Source organism: Neopsephotus bourkii, unplaced genomic scaffold (assembly GCF_033783945.1).
Source record: "Neopsephotus bourkii isolate Nb327-2 ecotype Australia unplaced genomic scaffold, CSIRO-AGI_Nbou_v1 NB_1831, whole genome shotgun sequence".
In the NCBI taxonomy this organism is placed as follows: Eukaryota; Metazoa; Chordata; class Aves; order Psittaciformes; family Psittacidae; genus Neopsephotus; species Neopsephotus bourkii.
In genome coordinates this window covers 33,505-50,831 of record NW_026902304.1, presented here as the reverse complement: position 1 = coordinate 50,831, position 17,327 = coordinate 33,505, and the positions used below count along the sequence as shown (strand labels likewise).

At 37.1% G+C, this 17,327-nt stretch overlaps 1 protein-coding gene across 2 annotated transcripts in view; it reads left to right on the top strand.

Annotated features, from left to right (window-relative positions):
• Positions 1-17,327, top strand: part of DAPK1 (death associated protein kinase 1) — a 96,572-nt gene that overhangs the window by 59,033 nt on the left and 20,212 nt on the right. Inside the window, exons 3-18 of one of the 2 annotated variants that reach the window (XM_061343945.1) lie at positions 438-576; positions 2,465-2,594; positions 2,870-2,918; positions 3,068-3,094; positions 3,537-3,689; positions 3,840-3,885; positions 5,383-5,472; positions 5,542-5,634; positions 6,712-6,804; positions 8,364-8,483; positions 9,396-9,494; positions 10,287-10,385; positions 11,524-11,622; positions 12,159-12,356; positions 13,334-13,531; positions 16,827-16,925. In XM_061343945.1, coding sequence (XP_061199929.1) covers positions 438-576; positions 2,465-2,594; positions 2,870-2,918; positions 3,068-3,094; positions 3,537-3,689; positions 3,840-3,885; positions 5,383-5,472; positions 5,542-5,634; positions 6,712-6,804; positions 8,364-8,483; positions 9,396-9,494; positions 10,287-10,385; positions 11,524-11,622; positions 12,159-12,356; positions 13,334-13,531; positions 16,827-16,925 — 1,732 coding nt within the window. The remainder of the gene's footprint in view (positions 1-437; positions 577-2,464; positions 2,595-2,869; positions 2,919-3,067; positions 3,095-3,536; positions 3,690-3,839; positions 3,886-5,382; positions 5,473-5,541; positions 5,635-6,711; positions 6,805-8,363; positions 8,484-9,395; positions 9,495-10,286; positions 10,386-11,523; positions 11,623-12,158; positions 12,357-13,333; positions 13,532-16,826; positions 16,926-17,327) is intronic. The other variant, XM_061343944.1, reaches the window with a different exon arrangement.

Sequence of the window (17,327 nt, the reverse complement as noted above, 5' to 3'; positions counted from 1 at the left end):
AATGGGGGAGAGAATTGGGGTTGGAAATCTGATGTTTTACTGATAGGAGCCAATTCATGTTTTATTTTCTAGATGTCCCACTACATTGGTATGTTTTCAGTGTACTTACTTCACACATAGTTATATTTTTCTAAATGTGCATACACAGAGTGGGTGGTTTTACTTAATTTAAATTTAGATACAGCCAACTATATGTATTTGGGTTTTTTAAACCTTCTTTTGTTAGAAAATAAGACTCTTTTCATTGTATTCCTTTCAGGGGGATGAGGAGTAGTTACTATCTGGGGTATTGAATTAAGTTATTTTGATGTTCTTTTTGGTATTGACAAATTTCAAAGCATCTGTATCCTTTTCAAGGCTAGTTTGAGACTACCTATGCTAAAAGGAATCCATTGGATAAGGAAAGCTCATCAATAACTCTGCTTCTGCTCTCCAAGTGTTGCAGGTGGAGAGCTCTTCGACTTCTTAGCTGAGAAGGAATCTCTCACGGAGGAGGAAGCCACAGAATTTCTCAAACAGATACTTAATGGTGTTCAGTATCTCCACTCTCTGCAAATTGCCCACTTTGATCTTAAGGTGTGTTGAGCAAATAAAAACTTCAACAACTGTAAGGAGTTTCCATTAAAATCCTTTGTAACACCAGTCACAAACCCGCCGTCATGCAGACCTTGGCGGCAGTTTTGTTTTGCTAGCTTATGTAGACGGGGGAGAGGTCAGCCATTGAAAAGAAATTACTGAACCATAAATAGCTCCCATCTGGTTTTAATGTAAGATTCTTCACAGAAAATGGCAACTTCCGATGAAAGTAAACCATTCTGAGGATGCAGTCTCGAAATAAAAATTATGATTATGATTTTATGTAATATGAATGGGATCTGGATGAAATAATCTTAACAGGATGCATTTTTTAACTTTTTTTTTTTTCTGTTGTATATTCCCATGAATGTTATTTATAGGTACTAAATTGAAACAGTACAGAGTTAAATACAAACATTCTTATGGAGCAAACAGAGCAGATCATTTTGTCTGTTTTTTTTGCTCTTGGGGCTTTTTTATTCATTTTCCAAAAGCCTGTTAAATTGCATCCTTTTGGTAATGAGAAGAGATCTTTTGTATCTAAACTCAGTTATTGCTTTCTTAATGTTTTAATTCCAGAATGTTTTCCTCTGTAAGCTTTTTTTCAGAGGTAGGCAGCTGAACATACCCTGAAGTTGGTAGCTACATCCATAATAGGAAAAGGAGGCATAATTATTACATTGCAGTGCAGTTCTGAAAGGGGTGCTGTGTTCTGACCATGAGGTAGAGAAGGAAATGACTTTTAGAATAAGCATAACTTTCCCAGTCTCATCCCCATTGCCTACAGTAATATATTTGGTCTTTATATGACAGTTAACAAGAGAAAAAAATTGTGAATCTAGTAAGACGTACATATGTTACAATATGAAATGTAAATTTTGACCAATGTGCTTGTAATAATACAAAGCACCCTTTCACCACATACCAAGAACATAGGAATTGTATGCAACAGGACTCAAAGTATGCAGAACAATAGAAGTATGCAACAGAAATGTAGGATGGGAAGGAAGAATATTACATTTGCACATATCAGCCCCTTTCATTGGGGAAGAGAGGTAAAAGAAGGATGATGATGAAAAGCTGAGCTGAATGACTCCAAGAGTCCTGAACAAAGATGGATGTAACTCAAGGAACTTTTCAAAGCACACCAGTTTATGGGCATGTCAGGATACAGAGACTAAGTAGCTGGTTCTGTATCCTAACTAAAGTGATGGAGTGTAAAAGCAGGCTCCTTTAAAGGGTAATCTCGAAATTTTACCTCCTAACTTCATTTCTGGTTTTGCAAATCTTTGTTGTAAAATAATCCAAAGTCTGTATTTTAAAATAAGATAGAAAAGACATGAGGACATGTTCTGTTTCGTTTTTTGTCAGTATGTTGAACCTTAAAATTTGGGAGGTGGACCACTCCAAAAGTTTGTGTTGGAGATCTAAAGGCAACAAGATACACCTCCCTGACTGCTTGTAGTGTGAAAGAAACTTTTTTCGGGGAGTAATGTTAACCAAGCCCAAATGCTAGTTTGTATGACTTTGCTTCTTACAAGTTCCCAGGACTGGTTAAGTGGCTGTTGTACAGAAGCTGTGGTCTTCAGGGAAGACAGCGTGTTTCACTTACGGTCAGTCCACAAGAAAACTGCAGCTGTTATATCTAGAAGAGCTAAAAGCTTGCCCCTGTGGAAATCATAGCACCCTGTCATCAACATGAAATCCTAATTTACTGTAGTTAATTTTTAGCATATGTTACATCATAATAGGAAACGGTGGGATTTTTACGTTGAAGACAGAATTTTAGACTGAGAGAGGTGTTCAGTGCTGAATAATGCTGATATGTATCCCACATTTTGTACCTATGTATAATCTCTCCTTCTCTCTCCTTTTCTCCTTCTCAAAGCCTGAAAACATAATGTTGTTGGACAGGAATGTACCAAAGCCTCGAATCAAGATTATTGATTTTGGTTTAGCACACAAAATTGACTTTGGAAATGAATTCAAAAATATCTTCGGAACGCCAGAGTTTGTTGGTGAGAAAACTGGTTTTTCTTCAAACTATTCAGTCTATGAAACAGAATTTGCGGCACAGCTTGGTTTAGCTGAGATCAGATTATGCACTTTGTGTGTAATTCATGACATTTTGAAATGTAAATAAGCAATTTGTATCATTCAGTTCCAACTTAGACTTGCATTAAGGTGTTTCTATCTATCAACATCTTAGCTTATTGTCTCTGACATATATAGGCTCAGAGTGACATAGATCTGTTCTCTGACTAGGTACTGATCTTCCTGCTTTCTCCTTTAGCTCCTGAAATAGTAAATTATGAGCCTCTTGGTCTTGAAGCAGATATGTGGTAAGTTATTGGATCTTATTTGAAGTAAATCTCTCTTGATTATTCTTATGTTCTAACCTTTTTTTTTTTTTTCTCTCTCCTCTCTGTCCCTCCATCTGTTTCTCTACCCCATCCCTCACCCTTCTGGGTTTTTTTACCTTTCACTCCAGGAGCATCGGTGTAATAACTTATATTCTGTAAGTACCAAAGTCTGTGGGTGCTCTTGCAAATGCTTTTTTTTTTTTTTTGCTTTTTTTTTTAATTCTGATTCTGTCATCTGGGTTTTCAGTGGTGCTTGTAGAAGTCAAACCATTTTGATTGCACATCATGTTTCAAGTTGAACAATAATAAAGTAATAATATATTTACTGAAAGGAAGGCTATTAGTCAGCATTGAGATAACATGGGAAGCTGTCTTCAGATCTGTAGATGATTTTCCACAGTGGCTTTATCTTGGTCAATACTCCCTGAAATTACAGCAAAGCTTTTTGCCCTGCTGCAGCACATCTTCCTGAAAGTCTGTTTGCAGTCTTAGAGCAGAAAATAAAAATGTTCGCTTTTCTACTGTTAGTTGACCTCAGAAGGTTGGAACAGCAATGTTACAACATGAAACGAGAGGAACGTTCTGTGTATCTTGCAGACTAAGTGGTGCATCACCATTTCTTGGAGAAACCAAACAGGAAACATTAGCAAATGTGTCTGCTGTGAATTACGAATTTGAAGAAGAGTTCTTCAGTAATACCAGTGCGCTAGCTAAAGATTTTATACAAAGACTTCTAGTCAAGGATCCAAAGTGAGTTGTTTCTCTTGTGTATACAGTGTTTGCAGCCTATGTCTCTAGTGTTCCAAATTCACATTATGTTTTTAGATGTTAGTTTAACAAACATGTAGCTGTATGTATTTTTTACTATCTGAAACGGTCTTGCCTTTTATTCTATTAAAGGAAGAGAATGACTATTCAAGATAGTTTGCTGCATCCTTGGATCAAGGTTAGCATGTCATTCATTCTGTTGTCCTGTTTTTATTCATTCTTCATTTTATACTTCGCTTTCATTTTTCAAGTTAACAAGGAAAATTGGCATAACTGTTTAATATAACCTACTGTTTTGGAAAGCTGTCTGTATGAAAGCTAATAGGTGCAGAATGTGGACTTCTTTAATATATCCTCTATATAAGTCATCAGTAGGGATGTAGCCCACTATTGAGATTAGTGCTTAGGCAGAGAAGCTAATCTTCAGGGAGCATTGCACTGACAAAGATACATTCTCTGATTCCTGGTCACTTTACTGTCATGTTTTTCATCTTTTAATATCCTTCTTTATATTGGGAAAAAAAATGAAAAGGGTCATCTCTTCTGTCCTTCCTCTTTAAACTGAAGAAAGCAGTTAATGCAGGGCAGTGGTCTTCTTTCGGTGTTCCACAGTGTTTGATTTGGTTTGACCTGTTGTGGTGGTGCTAGGTTAAAAGGGAGGAAGTGGGACCTATCATTCTTCTTAATGGGTATAGTAATACCTGCCACTTAATTATTTTTTTTTCAAATTCCATACCACCTTTTGATTGTGAGTAGTAAACCTCTTCAGTGCCATTGGTTTCCCAAGTGTTAGGGATTCACAGTGGGTATTTGACCCCATTCACTTCCCAGACAGCCGGTTAGCAGAATATTTACCCATGCCACAACTGTTCCAGTCCAGTTCAGCATTGTAGTGCAGACATTTCTACTCCTATACACCAAGCTACAGATTTGACTGTGCTTTGCTGAATTTTGGTGGGATAATCTCAAATAGTTGAAACATTCTGAAATGATTTTTTTTATACTGCAAGCTTTGTCTCTCAGGGACCCAAGGTCTCCACTCTGCAACAAGGCATGTTGTTTTGTACACTTTTATGGTCCTCTTTACATTAACTTTCCAGGCATTTTTCCCCCACCACACTGATCATATCTCTCTTTCCCGTTCCCTTCACTAGCTTTACCTGCATTTCTCCATAAAAATTGCTTCAAGTATGGGAACGTATAGTCTAAATTTGGTATATTCCATGGGTAGCTGGTGCAATGTCCACGTGATCACACTGGGACTGAAACAATGTTTGGTTGCATTTCAAATCAGCATGAAGCCTTTCAAGAAGACAGGATTTATTTAGGAGACATCCAGTGCCTCTGTCATAGGGGGAGGTGAAGGATAAAGCTGAATATTCTGTTGGGTGTTGGCTTATTTTGTTAAAAATGAAAAAGCAAATTTTACTGTTGCATGAAATATTCTTAGGTCTGGATTTTCTACAGGGCATTTTCTCAGGAAATCCTATCTGCATGTGCCACTAGGCTGTGGATGTTAAAATGATGTGCTTACGACTACTTTATTATTACAGTATTATTATAATGTAAGTGGAAGTCAGCACTGAAGGACAGAGGCTTGCATACAGAAAGGTATCTTAGGAAAGTTCTGGATGTAATTGTGGGATTTACGGTTTTATTTTCCTGTTGCACATAGCCTAAAGACACCCAGCAAGCACTTAGTAGAAAAGCATCTGCAGTGAATATGGAGAAATTCAAAAAGTTTGCAGCACGACGAAAATGGAAAGTAAGTCATTCAATTAATCTTAAGGAAATAGGTGACATACAAATACAGTAGTGATACTACCTGCTTCAGGGAAATATCAGTGCCTTTAGGAGTGAAGAAGGAGGAAGAAGAAACCCATTCCTCTGTCATTTGGAGTATGGTGGTATGGGAGAAGACTTCTTTGTTAGTGATCTGCATACAAATGTGTGTGTATGGATTTTCTGTTTTATGCCTCTAGCTGTATGCTGTCATCTGTCTTGGTAATGTTTTCTAACATTTCTAAGGCATTTCTAAGTGTAGGTACATGTTTTTCTGACAATAATCCCAGTAAATAAAGCATCGTTTAAGCAGGCCTCACAGAATGGAATGCTCCAGTACTTATGCCAACACTTTACAGAGCAGGAGGGAAAAACTAGTCTCTCATGCAGAGCAGTTTTGGTCTGAGATTGCCAACCTGTTCATGAGGTTAGCATCAGTTATTTTTCCAGAAGGGAGGCAAGGTATTAGTTGAAAGCATTGATTTGTGCAAGGAGCAGTTCATTGAAACAGGTCCCTCCTCCTCCAGCATACCTATAGGGGAGTTCACACTGATACTAAACAAGGGCATGAGTGTTGTATGTGAAATCTGTTTTATCATGAGGAGAGATGAGACATGAGACAAGATAAGTCACTATTATTAGAAAAGGAGTTTTATTCATTGTCACAGAGGCCAGGAAATAGGATGATTTTGCTAATCTATGGTCTGAAGGCACAAAGTGTTCCAGCAAGCAGTACAATGGTTTTTTTCTGCAGTTCAGTGGCTGTGATAGATGAACATCTATGGTGTTTATAAAATCCAAGTACTAGTCTGCTGCCTTAAAATGAAATAGCTAGGAATATCTTAAACTGGTTTGACACCTGGCATTTAAAGGAATGCTGTCAGCTAATTCACACTCGGTTTAGGTTTTCTGTGTGTAAATGCTTTAAAATAGTTACATTTAAATGTTTTCAGTGTAAGTCAGAGGATGTAATACAAGTCAGGTTTGCTTTATTTTGAACAGCATGATGAAATAGTAGTGATCCTAAAATAATATATAGCTTTGCTTAGTGTATAAGTATACCGTTTGCATTATAAATGGCAAAAGAAATTGAAGATTCAAATGCAATATAAAAATGAGATGGGGGTGTTGAATTCAAGCTCCACTTTGTTTTGCTAATATGACAGTATTCCCTTTTAATTTTTTTTTAAATATAGCTTTTTTTCTTTCTGTTTTTGAAAAGCAATCGGTGCGCTTAATATCCTTGTGCCAAAGATTATCAAGATCTTTCTTGTCCAGAAGTAATATGAGTGTCGCTAGAAGTGATGATACTCTGGTAAGTGTATACTTACATGCTTAGAATGCTTTACTACATCTGAAACTTAACGTTTTCTGAAATTATTTTAACAGAAATATTGGGTTGTTGAAACTATGGCGATTAATCAATCTCGTATGTAGGATGAAATAGATCACAAGGCTGCAGAAATCAGTTACTGATAGTCTGATCTTCTGCACATCACAAACCTTGAAGTTGAATTTATTAATTACCATGGTGAGCATGATAGCTAGAGCCAGAAATTCATCTAACTTTGTTTTTATTCAAGAGGACTTTTTGTGCTGTAACAATTACAATGTGAAAAAGTTGCATCTGAATTTTTTTTACGGCACTGTGTAGAGTAAAATAATATGGCATTTTTTAACAGAATACTCAAAATCATTGAGACTCTCTTAGATTCAGTGAATGCTAGACAGCAGTATCACAAGCTGTTATTTATTTAAGAGGGAAAACTTTAAGTTGGCCAGTATTCAGTTTGTAATATTGAATCTACTAGATTTAAGTAGTCAGAAGCAATTGCTGTATGCTTTGTAATTGCAAATGCTTGTAAATGCAAAAACATTCTTCTTTAGCTTACTCTCCAGGTTGTAATACACGCTTCACAAATTCCCTGTGATCAGCAACTTATGTATGTTAATATGTTTAGAGCTGGGTAACCTCATCTTTCAATGCATTAATAGGATCAAATGTCAAATATTTTGCAGAGCCCTTTTTATCCATATTATCTTTGCTGTGCAACTCTCCACTCATTTCCACTATTCTTCCTCTTATCTTTCTGCTTCCATGCTCTTTGTTCTCTCCATCTTGCCCTCCTTTCCTTGCCTCCCCCACTTCAGCTATCATTATGACTTTTAACACGGGATCATCATTTCAACCTATGTTGCAGCAGAAAGGATTGTAGCCTAATGTTAGTGTTCTAAAAAAATCTGAAACCTCAGGAGACAGGAGGTAGGAGTAATCCAAATACTGGACTCAGTGAGTTTCAGTTCTCTGACATTTTACTGCATGAGAAAAAAACAAAACAAAACAAACAATACACCTCCAGAGGGGCCTAGGCTCATTACTTACGTTCTAGATTTTTAACTGGTCCATTTGAATGAATAAAAGCTTGGTCCAAAGTACTTCTCTTATGTCATAGTCATGGACGGTGTAAGACTTGATATTCTGGTTTGTATTTGTGTACTTCTTGGTATTTTTAATGTTCACACATATGCATGGAATTAGTTTCATTTGATGAAAGTACTGCATCTACTGAAAGTCCTACGAGGAAAAGGAAAGTACACCTAATAAAAGAAACCTGTTTGGAATCTCAATGAGTAATGGGCTTATGTGTGAAGAAAGGGGAAGCATAACAGTACTGGAAAAAGTGAGGGGGGTTTTGGTGTGGGTTTTCTTTTCATATAACTTGCGGACACGTTAGCCATATGCTTTGCAAAGGGTTACAGCTTGCAGCTGAAGACTTTGAAAATTTTACTTTATTTTTTTACATGTCTTGGCAGCTGTTGAGAGGGGGATTTTTTTCCTTTAATAATTTTTCTTCTTTCTCATTTAATTACAAGGATGAGGAAGATTCTTTTGTAATGAAAGCTATTATTCATGCCATCAATGATGACAACTTTCCTGGATTACAGCACCTTCTGGGATCTCTGGCAAATTACGATGTCAATCAACCCAACAAGGTAGTGTGGGTCTGCTTGAGGTGCGTGGGGGACTAGCTATCACCTTGTTGAATAGAGCAGCATGGTTGTAAAATAGAAATATAACACCCAAAAAGAAGAGACCAGTGGATGGGAAATGATTCTGACTTTCTTTAGGAGAAATTTTAATGTGTTCTGTGTTCAGACTTCTCAAACTACCTGAAAATGGAACCTAAAATACTTGGGTTTTTTTGTTTGGTTTGGTTGTTCTTGTTTTTTGTTGTTGTTGTTTGGGTTTTTTTTTCCCAGCTAGGGCCTTAAGAAAGTATTAATGGAGTGGTGTTGTCAAGAGCAGTGGTGTATGAGATGTCAGCCTCTGTTGTTGTTTCTTGTGGCAGGTGGACATGGCAGAATATGTAGAAATAACCAGACTGCCAAATCTGTATTTTGAGAAATATTCATGAATAGCATTGTAAAGTGAAAGCATCTGTTATTTTACTGTGGTGGTGTCTTGAACCTTTAAAAAAAATCAGTGGGTTTGTGTTTTAATAGTGCAGTCCCATTTAACTTTCCTATATGTTGCGTCTTGGCAAATACCTCAGGTAATCCAGTTTTAAATGTAGATATGTAGATATGAAGGAGTTGCGAAGGGGATCATCCTTGCCAGACTGGGCTAATGAGAGCCTAACCTTAATATTTCAGATTTGAAAAGCATACCTTTAATGTGTGGTGTATCATTTAGTAGATGTGAATTCATCCCAAAACTTTGGAAAATTGCCATGCAATAAATTCCTTTGGTCAAAGGGACAAATTATTTCTATACAGTGCTCCCTGAAGACATAATTTGAAACTAGAAACCCAGAGATGCCATTTAGTACTTTCCTTTTATTCCGCTTTCTTTTCTTAAGCCTTCAAAAATTGAATAGATTGTTCTCATTTGTATTTCATTGTTAGCATGGAACACCTCCACTACTGATTGCTGCTGGCTGTGGAAACATTCAGATGCTTCAGTTGCTTTTAAAGCATGGATCCCGTATTGATGTTCAAGATAAGGTCAGGGTTTTTCTTTGTCACCATTCTGTGTAAGTTATTTGGTACAGTTAGGAGAAGACAAGCAGTTCTGACCAAGTTGTGTTGGGAAGTAAAAAATGCTGGCTGTAGAGCCCATTTACTGCCTTCCACAGCAAAAAGATAAAAGCAAATCTTTAATAATGTCATTTGTTTCTAATGCATATCCTCTGATCTTGATCACTTTATTAGCTGAAATAATTTGAATGATACTAATCTTAAAATACAGTTCATGCTTGCAAAATTGCCTCAATTAGTTCAAATTAGTGATTGCCCTGAAACACAATGGTGAGCTTTATTTATCGTGGAATGATAAATGCACATTTTAGTGATGAGGGATATTGCAACTAGAACTGGTACGTGACAGAGCGTATACTTTGCAGCAAGCTTTTTTCCAAAACGTAGTGTAACAATCTGGGATTCATTTAAAACAAACTTGAAGCACTGTCTGCTTATCTGTCTGTAGATGGTAAAGTCAGAAACGGAAACGTTTTTATGACTGTTTCCAAAAAACTTCCCTTAAAAAGAGGAAGAGGATTATCCTTGCAGTTAGTGATCCCATTAGTCGTCCTTTTCATAGAGGGGTTTTGTTGTCATTGTTGATATGTAGGGTTGTTGATTTAATTAGAATTTTTTTTAAAGTAAATATATTCATCTAAGCTTTAATATCTGTTCATTATATCTGTGTACATCAAAATACATGTATACCTCAGCTGATAATCTAGAATTAGGATTCTAAAAAGATCAAAAAGATCTGTAATCAAATATTTATGACAGGCTGGATCCAATGCAATCTATTGGGCTTCTCGACATGGTCACGTAGAAACACTGAAATTTCTTGATGATAATAAATGTCCTTTGGATGTTAAGGATAAGGTAAGCAAAGAATTCTTTTTCATGCAGAGAGTTTTTTTTCTTATAACTTTAACTTAACAAAGAGAAAGGTCTTTCAGAATGATTTTCATCTGTGCCGCAATTCCAACCATATGACCGGGTTTTTTAGTGTGGTTTTATAAGCTGACATATAGGGCTGTGATAACACAGCTTTAAAGTAGCTGGATGTACTGATTGTTTTCCTGACAAATGTTAACCAAGCATGCATTTTAAGTGTGGTGACTACATGGTGGGTAGGTGGGGAAGTACAAACTTAACTTAATTTTCACTTGAAAACTAGATTTCTCATTGAAACATAGGGCAAAATCGTGATTCTGGTTTTTATTCCTCTTGATTGAAAATCACTTTTGTCTGACAAGTAAATTTGACTGTTATTAAGTTGAATATAATGAAGCCTAACAATTTATAGCTGATGAGCACTTACCTTGTCTCCAGCAGTGTTACTTTAGCAACATTTGCCCTAGAAACTAGTTGCTGTTAAAATCTTACGCCATTGTGGTGTTTTTATACTAACTAAAGCTGCAGTACAGAGGCACTTTTACTTGTGAAATATAGTTTGCTTAGAGAACTAGTGCAAGGCACATTAGCAAAATTAGTGTTTGACTCCTGATAGGGCTACTAGGAAAGAGGTTACCCTCTTAATAAAAATGCCATTTATTTTTCATACAACTTCAATAAAAGGCTGCAAATAATTACATGTAATGACCCAAATATGCTAGGATATACCAAGGTGTTAGGCGAACTCCTTACATTTGTATATATAAGGCAGAGGAGGGGCATATGGGAATAGAATGAATAGAAGTAGGAGGTCCGTTTCACCACCAGTTGCCCATGCAGCTACCTCTTCATATTGCTCAGAAATCCTGTTGTGGCTGTGACCTGGAACAAATAAAGTAGGAAAATAAGTTCTGAAAAAGTCAAGCCTTTGACCTGTCAAGTCTGTCACATACAACTACAGCTTGTAAGTGGAAGATCTATGCTGACTGAAGCTGTGCCACTGGGTAACAAGGAGGGAGGAGTACCCCATGCAGTGTACATGCCTTGTATTCAGGCTGTACACAGCAGTGCATGTCTAGGGTGACACATGAAATTACAGTGGCATGTTCTTCTGTAATTGCAGTCTGGGGAGACCGCTCTCCATGTCGCAGCTCGGTATGGGCATGTGGATGTGGTTCAGTTTCTCTGTAGCATTGGATCCAATCCAAACTTTCAAGACAAGGTAAGTCATGGAGACTGTTTTTCTTCTACAAAGAAGGCCAACCAACTACTGTTATAAAACAGGCTCTCTCAAAAAGCTTAAAGAGGGCAAAAGTCAACATCACAAAGGTATGGGTGGTGGTTTGTGCTCTGTGAGTTCAGGGGTTTGCATCTCCTTGGCAAGTGTTCTGTTTTAAACACTGGATTAGTCTCTCAGCACACTGGATGTAGAAATTTCTTATGAAAGAGAATGTTTTCAAGTGAGAGAACCAAGACAGTTAGCTCAAGAGCATGGAACCATCTAAACTAAGACTAGATATGCAAGGTATTGTCAGTAGATAGTTTTATGGTGAGAAGTATGGTGAAAATCTAGTGCGTTGCTATAATCACTTGTCATATCAGAAGGTGGTACTCTTGCTTTGAGAATGTCAGCATTAAAAACTACAATACCTTTTTCTTTTGTGTCATCTTTCTGTTTTTCTGAGTTAAGCTGGGGAATTGTTCCTCCTGGCATTTGGTTCAATTCTGCTTTGTTGTTTTTATTTTCCATGTTAATAGGAGGAAGAAACTCCACTGCATTGTGCTGCTTGGCACGGCTACTACTCAGTTGCCAGAGCACTCTGTGAAGCAGGTTGCAATGTGAACATTAAAAACAAAGAAGGGGAGACTCCACTTCTGACAGCATCTGCTAGAGGTTACCATGATATAGTGGAATGCTTGGCAGAACATGAGGCTGATCTTCATGCAACAGACAAGGTTAATTTGAGTTTCTTTTGGTCAGGAATTACATCTAGAGATCAAAGATGTCACAGAGCCATCTTTTTGAATTGCTTTGTTTGAATGCTGCATTGTTTCCATGATGTGGATTTTCACGCACTCTGTGGGTGACTGCAGCAGTCTTTAAAGTTGCTGCTGTTTATTTTTCCATGGTTGGGATTTTGCTGATTCATCATCACCTTATCAATTATCACCTTATCAATTACCGCCTTATGAGTTACACTGTACAAAAAAATGGCAGAAACTTTGGGTTCTGTAATTGGCAACAAACTGTTAACTGAAGAGAAAAAATTATAGATTTACTGTTTGCCTTTGATTCCCAGTGGCTGGATAAATCACACCTATTTCCAATAACTTAAATTCCAACTATTTAAAAATGTAACTCTGTTTAATTCAGAATCAGGTTTGTCTTTCACGGTGTAATCCCAAGAAAGAAATTTAACATTTCATTGCTTGCACTTTTGGTATGCTTGTCCTTTTATTGCTGTTTACTTACTAAAGCACATTCAGAAAACTGCTTTTGCTTCTAAAATGTGCTTCTAGTCACGCTGTCTCTTTTAGTTATTCCGCAGAGAGAAAGCCCTGACCACTAAGCAGATTGCATGATTTTTGCATCACTAATTTCTGTAAGCAAACGCTAGAGTGTTTTACAATATTCAACTGGTTGTTACAGTTGGCCACTCTCTCGCCTCCTAGGGAAGCTCTTAGTAAAGAATGTGTATTTGCATTTCATCCATTCCACTGCAAAGCCTGGTGGCTTAATAGAAATTTGCTTTCATCCCATACTGATTTGTTCTGACAGATACTGTGCATCTAACTGCCTCCACGCTCAAAATAAAAGCCGTTGTGATTCTTGATGCAAGGAGATACACCCAGTTACGTGAAAGGATGGTGACTCTGCAAAGTGCTTTGATTTTTAGCATTATTAAATCTCATACATTGTCTTGTTATTTCAGGATGGTCATATAGCCTTACACCTTGCTGTGAGAAGATGTCAAATAGAAGTAGTTAAAACTCTCATCAGTCAAGGATGTTTTGTAGATTTCCAAGACAGACATGGCAACACTCCCCTGCATGTGGCCTGCAAAGATGGGAATTTTCCTATTGTGATGGCACTCTGTGAAGCAAGTTGTAATTTGGATGTCACTAATAAGGTAAATGGAATATGCATGCTGAACTTCTTTGTTTAATAGCTCACCCGTTGCATTAGATGACCTTTCCAGTTCTCTGATAAGAAAAATATTTTATCTCTTGAAGTGTCCAAATGCAAAGCATTGAACAAGTCGCTTTGCACATTTGCCTAAGTTTGTTTCAGAGTGAGTAGATGATTAAAGATACATTAAAAGCTTGCCCAGTTGGAATATCACAGTGTACTTTGCCACTCAGCTCTAATGTTGAAGTATATGCCAACCTTCTTCCCTATCTGGATTGCTTTGCTTTGTGCAAATTACATCTAGGCACTGAAGAACAGATAATATGCATTGCTGCTGGCCTTGATTTGATGTGATTTAAAACCAGTAATTTATATACAGAATTGAGTGTACAGTTTTATGAAAAATATGTTTTGAATTCTTCCAAATTACATGAAAAGATCTGTACTGACACCTACCAAAGGATTTAACTCAACTGCAGATTCTATTCCCAGTTATAAAAGTCTCATATTGGCTGGTTTATGTTTTCCTCATTGAGTTTATTACAATAAAACGCAATAAAATATTTATCTTAAAATAGTTCAAATTTATTTATTAAACAGATTGTCACTGGCAGGGTACAGGAATCTCAGAAGTAAAATATTAAATGTAAAATTATTTTCAAAAGTTGAAGTTGACAGTCTGAGTAAGGTGCTTTTTGGGAATTTTCTTATTGCTCATTGTTTCAAAAACACATGACAATTGTAGACACCCTTGGTAAATGTTGTAACGCTAAAAATGTTGATTCCAGTGCATATCCCTGGGTTACTGCCAGGTAAAAATGTGAACTGTCCATAATTTTTGTAAGCACTTGCCAAAAGAATATACAATAGCTGTCCCTAAACTCTGAGATAGTAGTATCTTTTTTGCTGCTTCTGTTGTGCTAGTGCTGCAGTCACTGTATGAGATAATTGACTGTGATGCTTTACAGGTTTTAACATTCTGGCAACCTCACCAGAGATTTTCAAGAGAAGTAAGCAGTTTCAGGAAATTTTCCTTTGGTTAGTTTGAGTAGGTTAAGGTCAGCCATTGGACTCTGCTGATGGGGCTTAGGCCACAATTCTTAGCTCTGAATATCTTTCTTTGCCCTTTTTAAACTTTATATATGCTACAAAGCTTAAAAGTTACTCATAGGAATATTCATATTGCTTTCTGCAATTTGTTTGATTCAGGTGTTGTAGATTCTTTGTGTTTCTGGAAAAGTACATGTTCTGGTAATTACATTTTGCCAGTTAACACTTCCATTCATTACCCAAGCACTGACCTTCTCCGTATTAGTCAGCTAAAGAAAGCTGTGGGGCTTTTCACTTGAGGGCTGTCCAGTGCAATCGCTTTCGGTTTTAATAATTAAAATCATCAGCTGCTGAGTGAAAGAAACTTAAAATAATGAGCTCCACAGTCCTGCCTCTAAGCTTAAACCTGACTGACTAAGCCATTAAATCAAGATCCACAGCTGAGAACACACTTTGGGGAATGTGAGTTAAGCACAAGGCTGGATTAGCACCTCTTTTCCTAATGGAGAATGGCATCAATGGCCTGGCTGCAAGCATGGTCTGGAAATAATAAATCATTCTTCAAGTTCAGTGGGGGTAGGATTATGTTTATAGCTTGTGTTCCGTTATTAACAGTTGTGTGTACAAGTTCTTTATTTGAAAGGGTGAGTTTGGGTCTTATCAAATAGAGAATCTTTATTTCTGCTTGTCCTCTTCAGCAGTGAGCCCTGTAATGGGGAGTGCATTAATATAATTAATAACTGTTTATCCTTAGTCCCACATGTACATGATACCAATTGAGGACACCATTTCTTTCTTCCATAGACTATGTGCAGTAAAACATCATACACATTTACTTACTACAGAATCATTTAGGTTTGAAATTGCCTTTAAGATCATCATAAACATAAAACTGCCAAGTCTACCACTAAGCCGTGTCCCTAAGGGTTCTTCGTCTTTTAAATACCTCCGAGGTCAGTGATTCAACCACTTCCCTGGGCAGCCTGTTCCAATGACTGACAACCCTTTCAGTGAAGAAATATTTCCTAATATCCCTTCTAAATCTCTGCTGGCACAGCCTGAGGCCATTACCTCTTGTCCTATCTCTTGCAAATTTGGAAAAGAGACCAGAAACCTCCTGGCTCCATCCTCCTTTCAGGTAGTTGTAGAGAGCGACAAGGTCCCTCCCTGAGCCTTATCTATTTTACGTATTTCCAGACTAAACAACCTCAGTTCCCTCAGCCGTTCCTTACAGAACTTGTGCTCCAGACCCTGTACCAGCTTCATTGCCCTTCTCTGGACCCTCTCCAGCACCTCAACATCTTTCTTGTAGTGAGGGGCCCAGAACTGACCACAGGATTCAAGGTGCAGCCCCACCAGTGCCAAATACAGGGAGATTATTACTTCCCTAGTCTTCCTGGCCACACTAGTTCTGATACAATCCCAGATGCTATTTGTGTTCAGGTGTAGAGTTTTGAGGAGCTGGGCATCTTCTCAGTTTCCAGTTGTCAAAAAGTTAGCTTTGATTTGAAACATCCTTTTTGTGAAGCTATTTTGTGAGTTTGTTTCTGAATGTAGGGTTGAAACAGGGAGATCAGTAATGAAAGCATGAAAATATGTGAAGTAGTATAAGAGGAGTTACACACAGAGAATATATGGTAGTGATATTTAAAACGGTAGCTTTGAACACTAAAGAACAGACGTGGATGTCATGAGGACTTGTTGGCAGTGAAGAGAATCACAAAGAAAAGCACAAATCTGGGAAGCAGTCCTTTCAGCACTTTTCATCTGTCACTGAAAGCACAAATTCCTCCAGCCTGACTTCTTGAATCCATTCCTCTTATTCCTTTGGGTGGAAGGGGAAGACTGCAGATATGTAATCTTCAATAACTTGGATTGAAATAGAATCCAGAGCTTTAAAGGTTAAGGATTTAGTGTTGCTTAACTGGTTCATATTTAATTAAGCAAAATGCAATTAGTTTTACTGGAAATTAAAACCACATTCTCAAATACAGCCAAAAAAATCAAGGATTCCTTTACAGTTGTGGGGCATTAAGCTATAAAATTGTTTCTCATTTTGTAGTAGTCACTCTAGCCTTTCTTTTTAATTAAGCTTTAAGTAGTTGTGCTTAAGCTGTAACCAAAAGTACTTTTTCTTACAGTTTTTACTATGTATCAGGATGTATAATTGTAAAATAAATTCGATTATTAGTTATAAAGTTTAAAATAAAGTTATTTGACTAATGTCACTTTATTCACCTTTTTAGTATGGAAGAACACCTTTACATCTAGCAGCAAACAATGGAATCCTTGATGTTGTCCGGTTCCTGTGTCTAACTGGGGCCAATGTAGAAGCTTTAACTTCTGTAAGTATTGAGAGATACTTTATGCTTACTGCTTTTCTTATGTATGATAGTAGGAAACAAATTAATTTAGAGAGGGGTGAAATTTGAAACTGACCAAGGTACACTATAGCTACCACTTCGTTTACACCTAAGAATTTCTTGACTGAATAATTACTTATAGACTGTGTTTTCTGTAAGCACACAGAAACGTGTGCTTAATGGCAGGGCTGCCGTTATGAAGGTATGCATCATTTCACATCACATACAGTTACTATAGAAATGTACTGTATGTATATTAAATATTTTTCCTGCTTTCAGGAGATTAAAAAGTTTTGTTTTTTATGATGGGAGATGTGTGAGTTCATGGATGAGTGAACTAGCATGCAGTTGTCCTTGCAAAGCAAATCATTTGTGTCAGAGCAG